The sequence below is a fragment of the Chenopodium album genome, chromosome 11 (genome assembly GCF_948465745.1).
Source record: "Chenopodium album chromosome 11, dcCheAlbu1.1, whole genome shotgun sequence".
In the NCBI taxonomy this organism is placed as follows: domain Eukaryota; kingdom Viridiplantae; phylum Streptophyta; class Magnoliopsida; order Caryophyllales; family Amaranthaceae; genus Chenopodium; species Chenopodium album.
Genome location: NC_137844.1, coordinates 54,835,865 through 54,857,483, shown reverse-complemented (window position 1 = coordinate 54,857,483; position 21,619 = coordinate 54,835,865). Strand labels below are relative to the sequence as shown.

Below are 21,619 nucleotides of genomic sequence, written 5' to 3'. Positions count from 1 at the left end.
TATATATCCAAAAAGGTCCGCTCTCGGCCATTCCACACGCTGCCTAGCAGAGGCGTGGTTATCTGAAGTGGATTCTCTCTTTTGTAGTAGATGCCGAACCTGCTGCTCTATTGACTAAGAAGGGGGCGGACGCAGCAGCTACATGGACCCCTTCCTTTCTGTTGTTGCCAGCGCTTTCCCGGGCCGAGCCGGAATTCTTTATTAAAAAGAGCGAGCAGGCAAAGCCCTTATATAATGCACTCTCTTAAACAATCTCCAACTAGTCGTATGGGGGGCAGAGTGCTTGTGGTAAGCTGCCTTGGATATGAAGAATTCCAAAAAAAAAAAAAGAAAAAAAGGAAAAAAAAAAGGCAATCCGGTATTTGACAAAGATCTTTCTTTCTATCAATAGATAGATGTGGAGGAACCCTAAACTAGAATTTCAGTCAGCCAACTACTACATCCTTCTTAGAAGCCCACCTCTTCTTGGCATATTCTATTGCCTCCTCCCTCTTCCTCGAGAGTTCAAGTATGCATTCATTGTATTGGGATTCAATTGCATCAAGCTCCTGCTTCAGTTCCTCGTTGCAAAGCTCTTTCTCTAGCTGTGTTAAAGAAGCCGTACTTGATAGGCTCAAACCATCAAAAGCAATACTGCATCAGATCACAATGAATACGTTTAAGAATAAAGTTAAACAAATCACAAACACCATAGCCATAGCAACAAGTCTAACAAATACAACCACCAATACCTGTTCGAGCGTTTACAGCCATCACAAGCATTTAAGCCAGGATCATGAGAGCATGTCATGGAATATTGTTCATCAACCGATATCCCCGAAACAAGTGATTCTCCAGAACCACGGTCTTCTCCATTTCCAGTCACCTCTGTGGGGACCTTGAGCATTCCAGATTTTGATAGATACTTGAGTGAGTCTAGGGCACTGCTTGAGCCAGATAATTCCTCTAGCGAACTGGTGAGATCAGTAAGTGAGAAATTAGAAGGCTCCCTAGAGTAAGGCACCAGTTCTGCAATCAGCTGCTCCATCAATTGCACTGCGGGAACCAAATCTTCCCCAGATAAGTCTTCAATCTCTTCAACCATCTCATGCACAATGGAGATGACGGTATCTTTCTGAAGGTTGAATATAAAATGAATATTCTTCAAACGACCTGATCCAAATAACATAAACTCAGTTTCCATCAAGAGATACTAGACTTCTCACAAAAGGCCAAGCTAGAATTTTAGCGTACCATTTGTACCAGTAAACACGAGGGTCATTGAGATTGAATTGTTATCCACCACCTCTCCTATTAACTTGAGGGTTTTCACATCATTGAAATTTAAAATTAAAGTCAAATGGCGAGGAGCTTCCCAGCTAAAATCACTCTTCTTGCCATCACCGTCTATATCCATAGAATGAGCTGTTTGAGGTCTGGTCAAACAAGCCGGTTCAACCATGTTCATCATCACAGAATGAGGACTTGGCCCTTCAGGAATTTTGGATACAAGAAATGGGTCTTTCAACAAATCCTCGGCTGATGGTCTCATGGAAGCTGGAACCAGACATTTCTCAATGAACTGCTTAATCTCCGGATTAGTTACTCTGCTAAGGCTTGCTGGCTTAACACCCTAAAAAATCATGTAGGAAAAAAAAGAGGGGGTTACAGCGTGGGTAATTATCAGCAATTATCATCACTTACAAGCTGTATGAAGTAATTGATGACCTACCGAGATAACCTTCTTGAATATTTGAGCTGTAATTTTGCATTCAGAATAAGGGTATTCACAAGTCACCATTTCCAGCATACACAAACCAAAAGAATATATGTCAACAAGTTCATTGTATTCCTCCTCATATAACTCAGGGGCCATAAATTCAGGTGTACCTGCACCAAAAAGACCCCACAGGTTACATACTTTTAACTATATGAATTGTTCAAGAAACAAAAAGCTTAAAATACAGCAGGACTTGGCGGTACCAATACAACTTCGAGCAGTAGGTTGCTGCATAACAGTTGCCAAACCCAGATCGCCAATCTTAACTTCCCCAGTGTTCCCATTGATAAAGATATTGTCACATTTCAAATCTCTGTGTATGATGCAAGGACTCTGACTGTGAAGATACTGTAAGCCCCGGAGGATCTGCCTTGCCCAGTTTTTGATAGCTTTCAGGTCGACAGACTTATGTTTTTTACGATACCTAAAAAATACAAGATGTTAAAGTAACAGCATAAAAAGGACACCCATGTGGATTTCTACAGAACAAAGAATCAACAGAAAAATACTCACTGTCTAAGATTTCCGGAGGTGAATAGCTCAGTAATTATGTTGATAGTCTTACTACCATCATCAACCCAAGAATGGTAGAACTTTATGATATTTACATGTTTCAAGGACTTCAACAAATGAACCTCTGAATACAACATCTCCAAGTGTTGTGGCAACTGCAGCAAATCATCAATGTCCACTTGATTCCAAGCAACCTCCATTCCATTGACCTCATCAAATGCCTTGTAACTATTTAAGATAACAACGAACATACATACGAAAATTAGGGAAAAAGTAAAGACATTTTCGACCCCTCACCCGAAGCAAAGAAAGTGATCACTATTAGCTATGACTTCAACTAATTAAAAATTCGAAAGTGAAAGAGAATAAAACATAAAATCAGAAGACTGAGCAAGGAATCATACACAGTCTTGAATGCTCCCCTCCCCAGGATTTCAGAATACTGAAGAGCAAGAGACAACAAGAAAAAAAACATCATCACAAATAAATAGATAAGGATTAAACGTGTAATAATCCAAAACAAAACAAAACAATTTAAAACACAAAAAATCAACTGCAAATTCACTAGTTCACTACTAACAGGCAATTACAATCGAAATAATTAAACAATATGAGTAATCATGGCATAAAAGGCATTATATTAAACTTATTTAGCAAATTTTATTAAAATCAAGGCAAAAGCTAACGAACGGGCGTTAGATAAGCTAATTGAAAATAGAAAGATTAAATTAAAATGAACATTAATTACACCGATCGACGCGTTATTTTGTAATGTTTTCCATATTAATACCATTTTAGCCTAATATTTTAAATGTTTATCCAACGCCCCGGCTTTTGTTGGTCGTTAGCAAGATCCTTAAATCAAACATATAAATCTAAAGCAAAAAACGTAATATGGATCAAGGAAAGCAATTAGGGTTATAATTACAAAAAGAATACATCAGAAATTACTACCCTAATCAACCAATAATAACAAATTAAGGAAATAATCGAAATGAAGGAATCATACCTTAATGTATCGGCCGGAGGGGTCCCTCTCAACAATGACGTCAATTTCATCAGAAATTGACGATGTCAAAGAAATTTTTAGTGATTCCATTACAGAAAGAGGAGAAGAAGAAAATTGAGAGGAGAGAGAAAGCAGAAAAACACAAAGGATCAAATAACTTCTTCAACTGGAATCGAAAGCAATGTAGCAGGTTCAGAAAACGCTTCGCAAGCGATCAAATAGGAGTCAAACGACGATTTGAAGCCTAGTCGACAAGCGAGTAAATCCATATTCGAAGAATCGATTCGTAATTTCAAAGCTCGGATCTCCATTAATGGTGTAATTCGTAACTCAGTCATACCAAACCTAAAATCACCATATCACGATCAAAATTCAAATGAATTGTAAGAATTTGCTAACCCTAGAATTAGAGAAGAACGATTGAATTGGAGATTATCTGAATTTTTAAGTTTTTTATTTTTTTAAGGATATGTGTAAAAAAACAAGCCCTAGAAACTGGGAAAAATAAGGAGCGTAAAAAGGGATGAGAAAATGTAGCAGGTATTTCCGGAAAATAAGTAAATCCGTTATATTTTTATAGTAGCAGGAGGGCGTCAGGTACGTACTCTGTCCTCAGGGCTTTTTTTTTTTTTTTTTTTTTTTTTTTTTTTTGAGGGGACTGTCCTCAGGGCTTTTTATTTAATTTGAGTCATAACATTCTTTGGACCCACGCAATTTTAAAAAGATTTCGTATTTCACGTATTTTTCTATTTGAATACGGACTACGGAGTATATCCTCGCATCTATACCCTTGTTTTATGTCAATATGGAGCAATATTGAAATTTAAATGCTTATTTATAGCCGTAACTCACATAACTGTCAATAATAGTGATTACAAACTTTCAACTATTTGAGATATGAAGCAAACTTAAATAAATAACTCAATAACAAAAAGAAGAGAAGTATTCTCATTTAATTATTACATTTTGACCACTATCCTGTCACAAGTTTTTTTAATTTTTTTTTTACTATTTGTAATGGATTGACTTTACACTAGTTATATATGCTCCTCTTAAACTAGCTTTCATGATTTATAATTAAGTAAAAAATATAATCACATAAGAACTTGTTAGATTGGTCTTCTTGATTTGTAATATTTTGATATCAAATGATTACAATTTTTACATGTATTGGTAATTATAGATAATAGCCATTAAAATAATACATTGATAAGCATGAAAAAAAAATATTACAATAAAAAAATATATATATAGAGGAAGTAATAAACTATAGAGTAATTTTCAAATTTCAATATATCAAAAATACTACCTCCATTAAATATTAATTAACGGATGTAATGTAATAGAGTATTTGTGCTATTTGACATTTCAGCAACTTTCCATATCACTCCACGTTCAACTAAAAGCATTACTCTCAAATTGTCAACGCTAAGTAGCTTTAGTGTTGGTTACATGGATAGAATTCCAAACATCCGAATGGAATTTAGCCACAAATCCAGTGCATGTGGCTCACATGTGCGTTCGTTATCCAATGCATCATTTGGTATCAACTCAAAAGTCAAATGACTCAAATCCAGCCATCATTTTGATTGCCACATACAACATCGTGCTAAAGTCATATGTGGAGTATACTTGTCGAATCATTTAACATGAAATTAAAACTGTATGGATATGGATGACATAAAATTTAGCTGCAGTGGGCAACAGCACAGCGTTGCACATCCTCTGCAAGGACTGTAACGCGTTACCAGAGACACCTTCCTTCACAAAGAGGAGATGGCTTTCTCTGTTTGGAAAAGACGACAAATCATAATGCATTTCTAAACACTTCTCCAGAAGCATGAGACAGATGGAATAAGTACAAAAGCTAACATTCCTTATTCTAAATCCACCTACTTGAGCCAAATTGGTGAGAATTTGGAAGAGAAAATACAAGGGGAAAGAGAAATACATGGGAATTATGCTCATCAGAATATTTGATAAACCAGCACTGAACAAGAGAGACTAAAGTGTTCCTCGCGATCATAATTCTAAACAATGTTGATCACAGAGAAATTTTTCCCTACAAGTTTGGTTCCACGAAAAGACTTGCCTGCGGATGCAAGCCTGCTTCTTTCAGGGTCAAAGAATGCTTTTCTGGACTGTATACTGTTCTTGGAAAATTGGAGACTAGATTGTAGCTTTGGAAGTTTGAGCAATCTAAAGAATCAACATAGTCATATAAAGACTGGATGGTTGCATTGCTGTGGAATCTCCTGTCTTTACGCTCTCCAGTTGGAAATCGCACCAATACCTGATTAAGTATGAAGCAATTATATTGAAGCTCTAAAAGTAAAAGATTCCATACTTAAATGTCAAACATGGTCAATGCAGGAAATAGAATATGTATTAAAATTGAACAAAAAGAATTGAGACTAGAACTAAAAGACAGAGGCCATCATATGCAAGTCATCCTAAAACTGAATGAATCATAACTGTATTGGTATTTTATAAGGACAAAAAATAGTTTTAAGGTAAAGATGGAATATTACTTGAGTAACATCAGGTCCTTTCTCAGGTTCAGCACCAAGAGACAAAGCTTTTTCCTGCTTTCTACGAGTCAAGGCAGCTTCTCTTTCAGCTGCTTCACGCGCTTCTCTTTCACGTGCCTCTTCTTCCTCACGACGTTTTCGCTCCTCTTCAGCCCTTTCCCTCTCTAGTCTCTCTTGTTCTTCTCTCCTCTGCTGTTCTCTAGCCTGAGAGGAGCATATGCGGAATAATTAGACAGCAATGCCAAATACATATCCAAGCATGCAGGGGTTGAATATTAATTTCTTTAGTACTTATCTTATTATTCCTTCCATCCAACTTTATAGTCACATATACTAGTTTATAATGTTTCAAAAAATTGTCACCTTTCCAGACGAAGTACTACAAACTATGGTACATGGACTCTTCATTTCACCTCAAGTACCCATGTCGGACTCTTGACACTCGGACGTGGATATGACACTTGGACACTTCACCTTTTGTATAAAGACATTTTTTTTTTTCACAAAATAGCCGAGTCAGACGCTTGAACACATACCCGTGTCGGACATGGGTACTCGAGTCCCATGTAACATAAACTACAAATGTTCATGCTTAAGTCTTCCAATATGATGCTTCTTGCATTAAGTAATGAAGAATGCAACCAATGACCCAACAATTATAGAGTTTTTGTAGAATTGTCATATCCAGAAGAGCTGCTATAACCTCACAGCTAATTCTGAACCAGAGGGTGGGGAGGGACACATTAACGGAGTTGCATATTCTTTCTAATCAATGCATATTTTCCTATATGTTTGGAAACTTCATAGATTTTTTTTCTTGGCTCCACCGTAGCCAATGTATGGAATATTAAAGCACTAAATTCTACTAGCAAGTTACAACCATCTCAGACAGCTGGAATAGTTCATGTTCCTCCTATTTGTATTGAAGCCTTTTTGAAACTACAAATTGGCAACCAAATTAATATACTTCTTTGTATACAGTGTTCAAATGACAACAGTTGATCAAAAGCACCATAGAAGCATAAATAATGTAGTTCCATGATTTGCTCTAATTGCCTCTCATAGAAAAACCTTGCACTCAAAACTATTAAAGAACTTGCTTTTGTGCAACGGCTGCATACTAACCGGACTATCAATCATTTTCTAATTTACATCCAAAAGTTCGAAAAAATTGCCACAAACAGTTATTAAGCTGTCTCCAGAAACTTTACAAGACACCTCCAAAGCAAGATTTGAGCACCCATTTTATGTAAACCTCCCTAAAACGCTCTCCAAGCACTCACATAGACCCAGTGTAACAAATAAAAAGATTAGGAACTCAAGTAATACAAAGTACTCCGTAAAAAAGTTGACGGCTCAAAGGCAACAAGACCAGCAACAGTAGGCAAATAAATACAACAGAGGCAGAATATTTTATGATACCTGGTCAGCTTCTAAGGCAGCTCTGTAAGCAGCATCTTGTTCTTCCCTCAAGCGCATGTTGTTCCTCCTCTCCTCTGCTTCAAGCCTGGCTGAGACAAGTACAGGTCCACTTTCTTCCAAAACTCTCTGTAGTATGGAAAGCATATCTTCTGGGGATCTTGGGCCCTCAATCTGCAACAGAACAAGAAGTTAGTAGGACAGTTTAGAAAAGGAAAAAAAATCCCTGAATCAGATCACTGAATACCAATAAAACAGCACAATTTTGACTAATTAACGTCAGAGTGCACACACAGAAAATATGGTTACAGCCAGGTTAGAATTACCTAGAATGAATGCTGATAATAATGAGACACAGGTATATATATGTAATGCACCAACCCACAGCCAAGTTATCTCGTCATTAGCCTCTTAAAATCACACAGCACAACATCACAATATGAGACAATATGCTCCACAACACACTCCATCGTCAAATCCAAAATTCCAATAATTACTACTCCCTCCGTCCCATAATATAGTTCCTGTTTGCCTATTTTGGAGATTCAAAATGTTGTTCCTATTTCTATTTTTGGATAGTATGTAAAAACCATTATACCATCACTTTTTTAACTTTATTCATTGTACTCCTAATTTACCCTTGAATTTTGCACATGCCTTGTACTTTTTTCCATTCTCTCTTTAACTTTTGTCTATGATTATACATTTCACTTTTAATAATGAAAAAACACAAATAGGAACTATATTATGGGACGGAGGAAGTAGTATATTCAATCTAGTCAAATACTACATAAACAAATTCTGCTATCAGATAAGCTGAGCTAAAACAGATACACCCAAGGACCCATAATCCGCACAACAGTAGGACAGACATAAAAACATCAATGACCTGGAAACTCGTTCTGAGTCACCAAATCACTGAATTCCACTGAGGTGAATGACTTTTATATAACCTGATGATCACAAGTGTTAGTAACAACCTTGTTTTCACGGGAATGTCGACTGCCTGTTTTAACAGAGATTCATGGTTTGTTACTAAGCAATTGTTCCCAAACGACAGCATGACATCAACAATTGCAATTCGCAAATCCTAACAAGATGCAGGCCATGGAGCAATAACAATATAAGCATCTCATAATTGAGAATCAAATGTCTGCAACCTTATGCCAGCCAGTCAAGATGACTACAGATAATACTTTTGGAGACCCACCTAAAAATCTTTAAAGATATGCATCTTTTACTCAAGTTTCAAATTCATTTTACTCTGCTCATAGATCAGAGATCACATCTTTACACTATCAAAATATTGGTAATTCTTTTATTGTTTTTTTTATTTCTATTAAGGGATGGAGGAGGAAGATTTTTGTGGATGATTATACAGAATAAACACTTTTGGTTCATGTAGCTGACCCCACTTATGGGGTTAAGGCTGTGATTGATTGATTGATTTCTAATACCTGATTTCAGTTGCCACCCATGGAACTCCCTACCTGCCATTTCATATCCACCATTCACAGCAGCCCTAAGTGTTGGCAAACCTTTCCTGGTGACAGATCAGCCTCAGAAACTCCACAACAATCAAAAGCCTCATGCTCAGAAGAAAAGTTCATATCAGACCTCAGAGCTTAATTAGACAACACCATCATTATCTAAAGTTCATCCATCCCCAGTCAACAATGTGAAAAAGTTAAAGAGGTCCAGATAGATCAAAAAAGATTTTGTTTCTAGGTTTAAGTTATGAAAATCAAAACCAAAAACATTCCAGCTCCCATTCTATTGCCTTCCATCCATCATTTCACAACAGCGGACCAAACCAGAGAACCATAGTCACACCAACCAATTGCAAATTGCTCAGCCCAACAAAAAGGCATAAACACCAGAGGCACCCACAGACACAGAGACGGCCTAAAAAGATCAAGACACTTCTATTGTGCCACACCAATAGACTAAAATACAATTATGCTATGTCGCTTTACATATCAAAAATCTATCTACAAGCAAGATGGGAATTGGAGACTGGTAGAGAAAAGAAAGGGAGTAAGAAACCAAAATAAACAAAAAACTTAAGAAGTCATTAAAAAGCCACGTCAAGACATTGGAAAAACATAAACTCAGTTAGCCAAATAGGTTCTTATAAGCAACCATTTGAAACCTGGAGTGACAATAGATAACAAACAACAAACTCCCTGACCATATAAAAATATCCCCCACCCCCCCCCCCCCCCCAAAATGTACTCCACACTTTCTAGCACATATTTTATTTGATCAATTACAATACAAAATTTGTACTCCGTATATTTGTATCCAACTCTAGCCCAAACAACCTCAACCACCCCCCCCCCCACTCTCTCTCTCTCTCTCTGAAAATTAGCAGATTATTCATATTCCTTGACTCACTATTAGTTCCACTTCGAAGGAAGGTTGCAAGAACAAAATTTCTCTTCAATCTCAAAATACAAGATAATTATGGAATTGCGGAATAGAGACTAGACTTTATTCTAGTGTTCTTTTCTGACATGCATCTTGATTTTTATTCAACAAATATCGGGCTACCTATCACCGAATTATAGATCCGCAAGGAGTAACTAATGATTGATCCATCAATTGTTTATCCTAGAGAAGACGAGAACAATTAATGGCAGAGGAACTTCAAAGTATTTGCAAAGATAACCCAACACAATGGCTATTAGTTGATTCACATGTGAAATCATGAACTGTTCTTGTAAAATAAAGTGCAACTAAGCACCAACATCTTAAGGTCGAAATAAGAAAATCAATTTCACTTTTCCCAAAACCCAAATAAAACATACCATAGTATCTCAACTGACAACAGCAACAGCATCCACTTCCCATTAAATAACCATGTCTCATTTTGATTTTTTGCGACAAATCCTTCTCACGCCAAAAAGATGTCTGCCTAACCTCCAACCCCATTTAGGAGTTAGCAACAAGCCAAATCAGCATCAACAAAGATCCTTCATTTGTTTCTCAATGCTACTATAAACCTTAATACTAAAAAACAAACACCTCTATGGCTCTATATAATGGATTTACATAATTGTCAAAATATAGCATCCAGAAAGCCACAGTTGTCTCTCACTCCCTCCTTTCCAACCTTTCCTTAACTTCTCAAAATTCGTTTATAAGTAAATTCCACATATTACAAAAAAAAAAAAAAAAAAAAAAAACATCCACCAAGTTTTCATATGATGCCCACAAAATGACTAATAATAGATTAGTCTGTTGTTTCATTAAAGGAAGACAAAAGACCAACAATCAGCAGAAAACCTTGTGGAATATGCATAGGTTACCCAAAAACAGTAGCTCTTAGGACTGTATTCTAAATCAAAATAGGTTGGTCAGTAAATAGGTTCCCAATTGGATTAAATAGGATCCAGAACAAACCAAATTCTTAGTAGAAGACCTACCTTGAATTATCTCTACCAAAAAGGCATGGATTAACTCATTCGGTATAGGTGAAATTGCTCATTCATCACTTCCAATCATGGCATTAATTCTTGGCTGTATAAACGCATCGCAACCGCAGTGTAAAGATTTTATGCTTAAGGTGATAAATATATTATGATGCAAACCACCCACATTGCCTGCAAAACTTCACCAAGACTGCAACCACATCCGTAATTTAAAACCATGTTTCCGATGACACAAGCTTTCATTTATGTGAGCCTATTTTCAGAATCATTAGCCTAGGTTAATTTGGTTTAATATGAGTAAAGGAAAAGAAAATAAAGGATGGGAGGGGAAAAGAAAGTGATTTTATTTCAATAATTGGTTAAATGAAAGGAATTGAAGGAAAGAGAAAAAAAAAATTATGATTAACTTATAATTTCGACTTTCCTATCAAATTTGTCCAATTTTGGGAGGAAAGGAAAGTGAAAAATTGTAAAGAGGCTTTCCTCCCACATCCCTTCCATTCCTATGAATTCTTCAAACTGTTTGAAAAAGCGCACCGGCGCAAAGCGATAAGGGGTGAGCACTTATATTGGTCTAGACGAGGCGTTTTGGGTTAGGCGCACAAAAAGCGCCCAAGGCGCACCCAAGGCACACTTGAGGAGCACTTCAGCCAAAAATTTTTAACCAGCCAAAAATTTTTAACTACCTATATGACGCGCCTAGGCGCAGCAGAAGCCCTCTTGCTTTAGTGCACTTTGAGCTTTTTTATACATTGATTCTTCATTCATCTAACCAAACATATTAATAAAAAAAAACCATTCCTTTCTCTTCTTTTCCAGCCAAATCCCTTTAACCAAAAAGTGCACTCAACCTCCTACTAAGGTCCTTCATAGATATACTTAGCATAAGATAAACCACAAAGTTAATATGCAGAAATTAGTTCAACTGAAGAGCTTGCATTGTACCAGTTGATCCCTATTCCAGCTAATGTCCAAAATGCCTTTCATTGACAAGTGCAAGATCTTCATGTCCAACCACAATCTATATCAATCAATCAATCAAAGCCTTAATCCCATAAGTGGGGTCGGCTACATGAACCAAAAGTGATTAATCCGTATAGTCATCCACAAAAATCTTCCTCCTCCGTCCCTTACAATCAAATGTCTCATTCTTATGCAAAAGTTACACAGGCAATGCCCCTAATACTTAGTACATTCTAACTTTCTAATACAGGCAATGCCCCTAATCCACAGCTATCAAAGTTCAAAACAGTGCAACATACACTTGCAGATTTCTCTAGTTACACACACACAGTTTTCACATGGATAACCAGCTGATTTACAGGTATCATCACTACATATTCTAGTGACAATAAGTTAGCCTAACTAAGTACCTACATTATAAGACAATCAATTATCATAAAACACACCTTATAATCACCCCAAAAAACCCAAATTAAACCTCCCATGATATCCCAACCTAGATTAACACCAATCACAAATTGAACATTCCAAATTATCAATTAGCAGTGATCACAAAACTACTAGGCAATTACATAAAACTATAATCAACGACTTAATCAAGCATTTGAACCAAATATTAGCCAAAAAAAACAGCAGTCCTACCTGCTGAAGCAAAGCAATACGTTGGTTAGTAGCAGCCATAACAACAGCACAAAACGGAAACCGCGAGGCTTTCAAACTATTACTCATCTTAAATCCCTCGGAAGCACGAATACTACCTCCCCACGCCACGAAATTCTCATTGACAAAATCAGCAAACACCTCACTCCCCAATGTCCTCTCCACAAACAAAGGCGTATCAGGATGATCCGGCGAATGCAAGTACACAAACAACAGCTTATAAGCATGTCTAGACCTCTGAAGCGCATCCATAAACCCTTCTGAAACAAAATTGACCCTCACACCAGACCCATACTCCCTCTCCAACGCTGCCACAAACTCCATTGCTTCGGAAGCCGAAGACGGTACCTGAACCAATGGACTAGCCGACGAATCACCACCTCGACGACCCCCTAACCCCAGCATCCCAAATGAATACGATAACACCCCACCAGCAGCCCATAACCCTAACCCAACCGCACCAGAAATCAACCCTAAACTACCGGAAACAACCGAAATCGGTAAAGTAATTACCCTCCATGCCAAACTAGGGTTTCCATTTCCAGGGTTAGAATTAGAATCAGACCTTAAAACGGCGTCGTTAGGAAACGCACTAGGCAGAGATTGTGATTGTAATTGTGATTGTGATTGTTGATGTTGCCCACTACTTCCGACATCATCAGAAGGTTCTGGAACATTGGGATTGCCAGTAAAAGCAGCGATTGCAAGCTCAAGATCCCAATTATGAGCAGCAAGAATCTCAGTGCATAAATCAATGTCTTCTAAACCTGTAATTGCTTGAAAATACGCCAATTTATCGCTAGCATCTACCATTTTTATGAAACCCTAATTTTCTCTCTCCTCGGATTTCGCCGGTGCCGACGAAGGTAGATTTTCTCTCTCCTCTGTGAAAAATTGGGATATTTTTGAGGAATGTGGAGAGGTTTATGGTAGAGAGAAGAGATGATCAGACAGTATTACTTTGATGATGAAGGAGAGGAAAGCGACGGTTGAAGATTTGAGGGCACCGAAATGTTGGCAGAAAGAAGGATATAATAACAAAAATGCCATTGGGAGTTGAGTTTAGCTGAGCTACTACTGTGAAGTGAAACACAGCGTTTTAACTCTTTTAAGTTAGTTTAATTCTCACCAAATATTTGTCGAGGTGCCGAGTAAAGCTTGGTAGAGTTTGTGGGATACTCACCTTAAGGTCCCACATTTGAGCCTAATCAACTATATTTTTTTGAGAAAAGAAGAATTTTCTTATCTTGTTGATTTACGAAGCTGGAAGAGGTATCAATTCAATAGATCCTTCAAATAAATAAATATTTGTCAAGGTATCGTATGATTTGTTCTCACACCTGGTATTTAAATTCTGGGGAAATGAAGGATTGGTAATTTGGTGCGTTTTTTAAGGGATATGATGATTGGGTGGTCAATCATGAAATATGAAATAATCCTACCTCTAAATTCCCAAGTCAGTAATCTCATATTCTCATCTACTGGTGGCAACACATCACACATGTATACATATTATTTAACTATTGATATTTTTCATTACTCCCTCATATTTTATGAATACTTGCAAGAGTTTTAACTTATACACTAGTCATATATTAAACTTGACTGTATATTTTTTGCTAATATGTAAAAGTCATATATTATTGTGTAATATGATATGTCGATGGATTCGTTCATGTTTGTTTTGCAAATTATAGTCGTTATTCATTACAATTATTCCGTACTAATGTTAATTAATTGTAATATTTACTAATATTCTGACATTTACAAATGTTATATAGCATATGGTTAAAGTTATGCATTAATAATTGTGTCATATAAACTCTTGTAAATTCAAGAATAATAGAGAAAGTACATATAGATATGGAGTACTAATTTGAAATTTTAACATGTTGAAAATATGCATCAAAACATATTTAATAACCAACAATTTATGTCTATTTTGCATTGATAATGATCAAACCCTATATTAATTAAAAATAGGCAAAATTGGTCAAAACACCCTAAAATATGGCTTAGGTATACTGAGCACCCTGAACTTTGCGTAGTAGTCAAAACACCACCAACTATAGTGTTAGGTGCTATGCGTGCCTTAAATGAAAATTTCCAGGCACTTATTTCACCGAAGGAAGTGAATTTTCACTCTTCAGAACAGTTTAAAGAAATGGTGAATTGTTCCCATGCATCCATTTGACACGCATGGATTCACCTCCTCCGGTGAAATAAGCAGCCAGAGTTTTTCATTTAAGGCACCCGTTGCACCTTCCATCATAGTTGGTGGTGTACGTTTTGGCTATTACGCAAAGTTCAGGATGCTCAGTAATACGTAGTAATATTTTTCAAAGGGCTAATTATACCACGCGAATCGTGTCCGTTAAAATCCCTAGTTAGGAACAAAAGGAGTATCATTATATCGAAAAATAAATGTATCATTCTATTAAAAACATAGTGAAAGATTTTTATGTCAAATGTGAGATTTTAGAGCTCAAAATTTTTAGTGACCTAAGCTAGCAACATAATATGCGATCTATGTTGCTCTCTACACCAAATTCTAGTTGGTAGAGTGTTGAAGACTTTTCTTTTTCTTTTCTTTTTTTTTTTCTTTTTTGGTTTTTTTTGACAAGAAAGCCTTTCTTTTTAATACAATGTCTTTTTGGTAAAAAATAAACAATGTCTTTGTGGTGTAGAGTGATTGTACAAGATTTTCACTCACAACTTTAAGTTTTAAAAACATAGTATTAGCCATAGCGCAAATTCTTAGCTACACTCTTGTGTAGCTAAACTAGTTGCACCATTGCATTTATATATGAACATATATTAATCTAAAAATGAACATACGTTTTTTTTTCCCCTCTTTATATCTTAACTCTCTCTCTTCTACTTTTTTATCTCTATTAATTTTCTCTCTCCTCTGTTTTCTACTCAATCTGAAATTTTCTCTCTCCACTTTTTTCCCCTTTTTTTTAAAGTTAATTTTCTTTTTTTTCCTCACTTTCTTTCAATCTTTATACTTCTTTGTCCTTCTAATTTGGATATTCTCCAATTCATCACCACTGTAGCATTCTCCATCATCATCATCATCATCATCTTCGTCACAATCGTGAAATTTGAGTTAATTTCGATTTTTTTTTTTTAAGTTTTTAATTATAAATATATGAATGTTGTAAAATTGTTGAATTTTATCAATTTTGCATGTGTGATTCTTAATCTATTAGGTTATAGATCGATAATTATTGTCTCTATGATAAATTAAGATTAGATTTAAGGTGGATATTCAAATTTTTAGAGTTAAAATAATTACAATCGAATTTGTGTTCTGTAAATAAAAAAAAATATGAACATACAGTACTTAAAAATTGAACATTTTGTACAAAATGAACATTTGTATATAAAATATGAGCATAATTTAATGATATATTTTATCTTTATTTTTTGTTAATTATTATATACAATGATTTTAAACCATATGAATATACGAAAATCATGTTCATTTTTAATATACTAAATATTCATAATTTTTTTAACGCGTTCATTTGTTTATGTGTTTATTTTTCTGTATTAAATGTTCATTTTATATAATGTATGCATATATTTTTATGAAATGATCATTTTATTAGGTATGATTCAGCTATTCTATATTTGTATGATAAATGTTCATTTTTACTATACTAAATGTTCATATTTTTTTTGACATGTTCATTTTTTATTACTAAATATTCATTTTTTTACGTGTTTATTTTTTTATTACTAAATGATCATTTATTTTTACATGTTCTTTTTTTTTTTTAACTAAATGTTCATCTTTAAGGCCATAGCCCATCAATTTTATGATTATATGATAATCATGTTCACTTTTAATATACTAAACAATCTAACATGTTCGCTTTTTAATGCTAAATGTTCGCTTTTATTTTACGTGTTCATTGTTTTATTACTAAATGTTTATTTTTCTACGTGTTTATATTTTTTTACTAAATGTTCATATTACACGACCTGTTACATCTATCCTAGCTGCACTAGAGGGCAGCCAAGACTTATTGTAGCCATAGGGCATCAATCATGCGAGCCTAAAAACTAGTTAATTAATGAAATTATTGTACTAATTTTCTTTTGGGCGAGAGAAGTTACAAATTTTCCTTCGGGCCCATAAAAAAACGAGAAACTACTAGAAATCCCCAAGAAAGCAAAACAACACACTAGAATATCACCGAATTTTCATCCTCAAAACCCTACTTTCTTAAATCCTTAAACCTACGTAGCACACACACCTAAAACTTATATAAACGCATTATTCATAAAACCTAAACCCTTGCTGCCACTTCTTTTTTAAGATCATAAACTCAAAATTCTTGATCATATTCATTATATATTGATCATAAATTTACCCTACTTGCAAAAAAAACAACAATCATGGTGTTGCAGAACGACATAGATTTGCTGAACCCGCCGGCAGAGCTGGAGAAGAAGAAGCATAAGCTGAAAAGGTTGGTGCAGACCCCAAACTCGTATTTCATGGACGTTAAGTGTCAAGGTTGCTTCGCTATTACGACAGTGTTCAGCCATTCTCAAACTGTGATCATGTGCCCTAATTGTCAGACTGTTATTTGTCAGCCTACTGGTGGCAAGGCTAGGCTTACCGAGGGTTGCTCTTTTCGCCGAAAGGTTGATTAATATGTTTTCGCCTTGAAGCCTTGTGGATGTTGCATGGTCTCTGCGGAAATTATGATGTCGTTAGGGTTGTTTGTGCTCAGTTAGTTAGTTTCATGCATGATGGGAGAAGTAATTTATCTATGTATCGCAGTAATTATTAGAATTTGGTGATGTCTTTTTTTTATGGTATTAATCATCATTTCTATATATGTGTTTGTTCTCATTTACATTTTAGGTGATCATAATTCAATAAAGTTTTTAGCAGTTTGTCCCATTCGTCCATTGAATTTTAGGGCTAATCAATGTAATGTGATTGTACGTTGCCTTTTTTAATCGAATTGTCGTCTGTAATGCCCATTTATCGGCTGACAGATGACAGTTTTCTGCACCCAGGAGTCATGACAGCATGATTACATCACTAACACGAGTATAACAAGTTTAGAAGTGCATGTAAATGCACCAGATTGGCTGCCTAAGCCGTACACTGTACCAACTACCGAGTTGTATAGCAAATTTGACAATAGCAGTGATTTACGGGGTAGCACGCAGCAACCAGGGATTCCTGCCTGTCTATAACTTAGTCAGGGTCTCAGGGAGTATGAGTATACGAATACTGTAACTAAACAGATCTCAGCATCAACTGCATGCATACCAACCTTACTTGTATATATCCTGCAAAAAAGCTATCCAATCTCCTTGCACAAGAAAAGCTTTTGTACATGCTCTGCTTTGCTAGAGTTATACATTACTTTTTACTATCCTAATTAACTCTTGATAACATACCACACCTATCAAAAAAAGTGACTCTTCATAACATAAGATGGAACATTCAAATAACTAAATTTCTTTTATTAAAGCTTTGCTATTATCGTTTGTCTTCTCTGTCTTTAAGTATCTCCTCTTTCCATTGCCTTGGTATTCCAATTGCGAAGCCTTTTCAGCCTGAACAAGAACTGACAGAGAAGACCAAACTTCTTCTGGCTGCTCGTTCACCCAGCACAATATAAAGTAGATCTTCCTTTCAGCAGACTTGAGCTTGCTCTTGACCTCTGAACTCTTTGTTTTTCTTGGTTTCTCGGATTTCAGCTCCATCTCTCCTGCCGCAATCATCCTCTGCAGGTCACATAGTGCACATACTACAGCAGCCCTGCCCAAGGATATTAAAGACACTACATCATCAAGAACACCAAACCCGAACTGTAAACCACCCATGTGTCTAAAGTCTGGCGAACAAGTCTGCTCTAAGCAATATGAAACAGCTTCTAATAAGGATTCTGGTTGTGCTCCCTGGCTTAAAACTGCGGACACATTTAAGACCACCATGGAAGCTCCGATAGAATCTGACGACCAATCCCCATTATAAAGGCGAAGTGTGAAACAATAGCTGTACAGGATGTCAACCAGATGAAACGGGAGAAGTGGAGAAGGCTCAGCAGAAGTAAGATTCTTAAGTGATGGCAAAGGTGTCTCAGGTCCAGGAGGAATTTCACTCTCAAGGCTTTCAACAGAATGAGATCCTGATGCTTCCTCGCTTGCTAAAGGCTGGATAAGCCGAGTTCCTTCATGACTCAGAGATATTGTTCGAGCAGAAGGCTTCAACCACCATGGCTCCCATGGCTCGATCATCTTGCTCAATTCTCCAGTTGCTATAGCTCGTTGGAAAAGTTTCTTTTCTTCAGCACTTAAGTCGTCATAATTTATTTCACCTCCTGAAAACAGAAATTATGCTTCAGAGCATATTACATACAAGTATATATTCTCCCTAAATAATATAAATGCCTAGCTCCTAATCAAGCCTTACACAGTAAACCTTCAAATTGGATACTGTACAAGGAAATAAGAATACAACAGCAGTGAAAAAAATTGTCTAAGAGACAATGCAGCAAGGAAACAGGAAAAGACAGCACTAACTAAAAAAAGATAAGCAGGCCACACAGCTATAGCCTATAGGGGGGATCGACAAACAGCAAGTTACGTGCAACTATTGACACTGGGAAGGATGAAATTATAAGGAACATACCTGATAGAGCCTTTTGAATAGTCTCCTCAGAGAGAGTTGAGTCTGCAATATAAGGAAATAGCATAAGTTAACATATTTGATAACTAGAAGGAAAGCTCAGAACTAATGATAAAACTGATCTAAGAGCTAACTTGCATGAGCTCAGACATTCCATTGTGGTTTTTTTTAACTAGATTTCTGCCATCTTATTTCACACTATAAGTTGTATCACTTTATGCAGAATTTTTGGATTAATTTATTACTCTTAGCTAGTGATAATGCACAAACACTGTCTCGGCCCTCTTGGGGTATAGGTAGCTATCTTACTATTTACTTCAAATTAAACATATGACCCCCTGAGGAAACATACCATCTTCATCCATGCTATCCTCCTCGTCTTCAGCATGAAATCTTTTGAGAATTTCCAGCATTTTTTTCTTGCTCTCATCATCAGGGCGTAGCTGTTTCATCTCATCTACAACATTCTCCCGCATAAAAGATTCAGTGCATCGGAGGCTGTGAGACTGCCAAAACAACCACATAATGAATCAAATACAATCATAGCATCACTTAGATCACGAGTCTCTTAACTTATAGGAGGGCCAAGGAAATTAGGCTTTAGATGATTACAGCTAAAAAATGGCTATGGCTATGGCTAGTAGTAGTGCACGCAGGCAAGTGAAGCAGGATATGATAATTAAAATAACAAATGATTAATTTTATACCAAATTGCTTACAGATTATAACTGGAAACACAAATTATTCTACATTGAGCATTCGTAAAAAGACCAGCAGCATCTTTAGCATTCACGAAAAATATATATCAAATCCTAACATGATTTATTTATTTATTTAGTTTAAGAAGAGTAGCAATACTTATTACTCTTGTTAGACAAGAGCAGAGAAGTCATCCCACACAATATCAGTATACATCAATGAGTGCAATTACGGTTTTCTTCTTCATAGCAACCCTCATTCTTCTCTTTACATAACTCCAAAGTCGCCTCAACCAAATTATGCAGTCTATCCTTTTTCACCTAATAAAGAGATGCATCAACCACAAAACTTCTTTTAGTCATTCTATATACGGAGTAGTATATAAAGCTCTTTACTCATTACAATTCCACAATCCCTATAAAGTTCTAGAAACCTAATTAACATTTTGTAATAACCAACTTTCCCCAATTGTAGGAAGTACAAGTACAACTTCTGAGCAAGCGGCCACTTCCTATGCTATTATCAACCATTCACCAAATAGTAGTAACTCTTTAGTACGGAATATGGAGTACATATCTTTAAATCAATTTGATTCGAACAAGACGATTATTTGAAGACGGATGGAGTATTAATTAGCATTAACAACATATAACCACCCTTACTCCTAACTAGTCCAGAACAGTTGACATATCAATAAACCTCGAAAATCGAACAACGAAAGGGAAATTAGTTGGTAAGAGCTGAAAAGAAAAGGCATACCTTGTAACAATGGAGGGAGCAGTACCTGGTATTACAACGAGGACAAGTATATTGCGAAAATTGCTTTTGACATCTACATTTCACAAATTCAAAATCAAACAAATACTCAACAAATTATCAAATAAAACAACTCAAATTTATCATTTTTCAATCAGAATTTGTTAATGATCAAATAATTTACTGAATATAACAAATTTCATTGATTAAATAGGAGAAAGAAGAAGCTTACACACGGCAGATAACGCGAGAAGAGGCGGAGTTAATCTGTAAAGTTTCAGATAAAGCAATACTTTCGTCCATTTTTTTTTTAATCAATCAGGAAATTTGAAAATGAGGAAGAAGACGAAGAACACTTCGAGAAGAAGTTTATTTGGAGTCCCAGATAAAACTGGAAAGTGCGAGCCTGCGAGGTATGTCTCTCTGTTGTTTACCTTTGTTCTTCATTTGATTATTTTTGGGTTTGTATATTGGGCTAAGAGTTAATTATTGAGCTTTACCGTTTAGGACTGGACTGAATAGCCCAATGGACCTTTGCACAGAACTGTTCAGTATTTTCTTTCTTTCTTCTTGACATTGAGGGCTTGTTGGTAATTGTATTTTATTTTCATTTTTTTTAAATTAAAAAAAGAAACATAAAAACCAAAACAAGAAAGTAGAAAAAGGTGTTTTTCCACTTTATTATATGATGCATATTATATGGTTTTGAAAAACAAAAACAAAAAAAAAAAAAAAAAAAAAAAAAAAAAAAAATGAAAACTACAAGTCTACAGCTATACCGAACATAGCCTGAGCTTTACGGTTTACAAAATCTATATTTTCAAGGAAGGAAAAAATATTCAAAAGACTAGCTTTAATTTAACTTGTTTAATAAATTTTTTTTTGCTTATTTCATAAATGATTTGATAGGATTTTTCTTTATTTGTAGTTATTAATCGCTAAGTATTTTTTTATTTTTTTTATTACAAAAATATGTAAATTTCATGTTTGAAAAATATATATTAATATAAATATAATGACATTTTATTTGATATGATAAATGTAGAAATAAGGTCAAAGTTAAGGTCAATCATCTTATGCATCAGATGATCAGATCCCCAATATGTTACTTGAAACTAACACTAATTCGGACTTTAGTTACATTTACATTTTAAGGTTTTTAATTTGTCACTCACCCCTTCTTCCCTTGTGTCAAATGAGAAGTAAACA

General features: G+C 35.5%; 3 protein-coding genes across 5 annotated transcripts; all 3 read right to left on the bottom strand.

Annotated features, from left to right (window-relative positions):
* Window positions 1-418: 418 nt before the first annotated feature.
* LOC145567800 (putative serine/threonine-protein kinase WNK10) lies at window positions 419-3,873 on the bottom strand. 2 transcript variants are annotated; one of them, XM_081627181.1, is made up of 8 exons: window positions 3,282-3,873; window positions 2,677-2,714; window positions 2,273-2,500; window positions 1,963-2,183; window positions 1,712-1,869; window positions 1,234-1,612; window positions 732-1,152; window positions 419-633 (listed from the first exon to the last, which is right to left on the bottom strand). In XM_081627181.1, exons 1-8 carry the CDS (start codon window positions 3,369-3,371, stop codon window positions 426-428), a joined length of 1,743 nt encoding a protein of 580 aa, XP_081483307.1. In that variant the 5' UTR covers window positions 3,372-3,873; the 3' UTR covers window positions 419-425. The 2 variants fall into 2 exon arrangements, with proteins under 2 accessions (XP_081483307.1, XP_081483308.1); XM_081627182.1 differs by lacking the exon at window positions 2,677-2,714 and having other exon boundaries at window positions 3,282-3,872.
* Window positions 3,874-5,136: 1,263 nt separating this feature from the next.
* Window positions 5,137-13,227, bottom strand: LOC145569253 (plant UBX domain-containing protein 10-like). The gene is made up of 4 exons (XM_081628617.1): window positions 12,271-13,227; window positions 7,235-7,405; window positions 5,813-6,016; window positions 5,137-5,574 (listed from the first exon to the last, which is right to left on the bottom strand). Exons 1-4 carry the CDS (start codon window positions 13,099-13,101, stop codon window positions 5,344-5,346), a joined length of 1,437 nt encoding a protein of 478 aa, XP_081484743.1. The 5' UTR covers window positions 13,102-13,227; the 3' UTR covers window positions 5,137-5,343.
* Window positions 13,228-17,612: 4,385 nt separating this feature from the next.
* LOC145569252 (uncharacterized) lies at window positions 17,613-20,822 on the bottom strand. 2 transcript variants are annotated; one of them, XM_081628615.1, is made up of 5 exons: window positions 20,643-20,822; window positions 20,414-20,486; window positions 19,308-19,461; window positions 18,959-19,000; window positions 17,613-18,647 (listed from the first exon to the last, which is right to left on the bottom strand). In XM_081628615.1, the coding sequence occupies exons 1-5, from the start codon at window positions 20,711-20,713 to the stop codon at window positions 17,776-17,778; spliced, it is 1,212 nt and encodes a 403-aa protein (XP_081484741.1). In that variant the 5' UTR covers window positions 20,714-20,822; the 3' UTR covers window positions 17,613-17,775. The 2 variants fall into 2 exon arrangements, with proteins under 2 accessions (XP_081484741.1, XP_081484742.1); XM_081628616.1 differs by lacking the exon at window positions 20,643-20,822 and having other exon boundaries at window positions 20,439-20,486.
* Window positions 20,823-21,619: the final 797 nt, after the last annotated feature.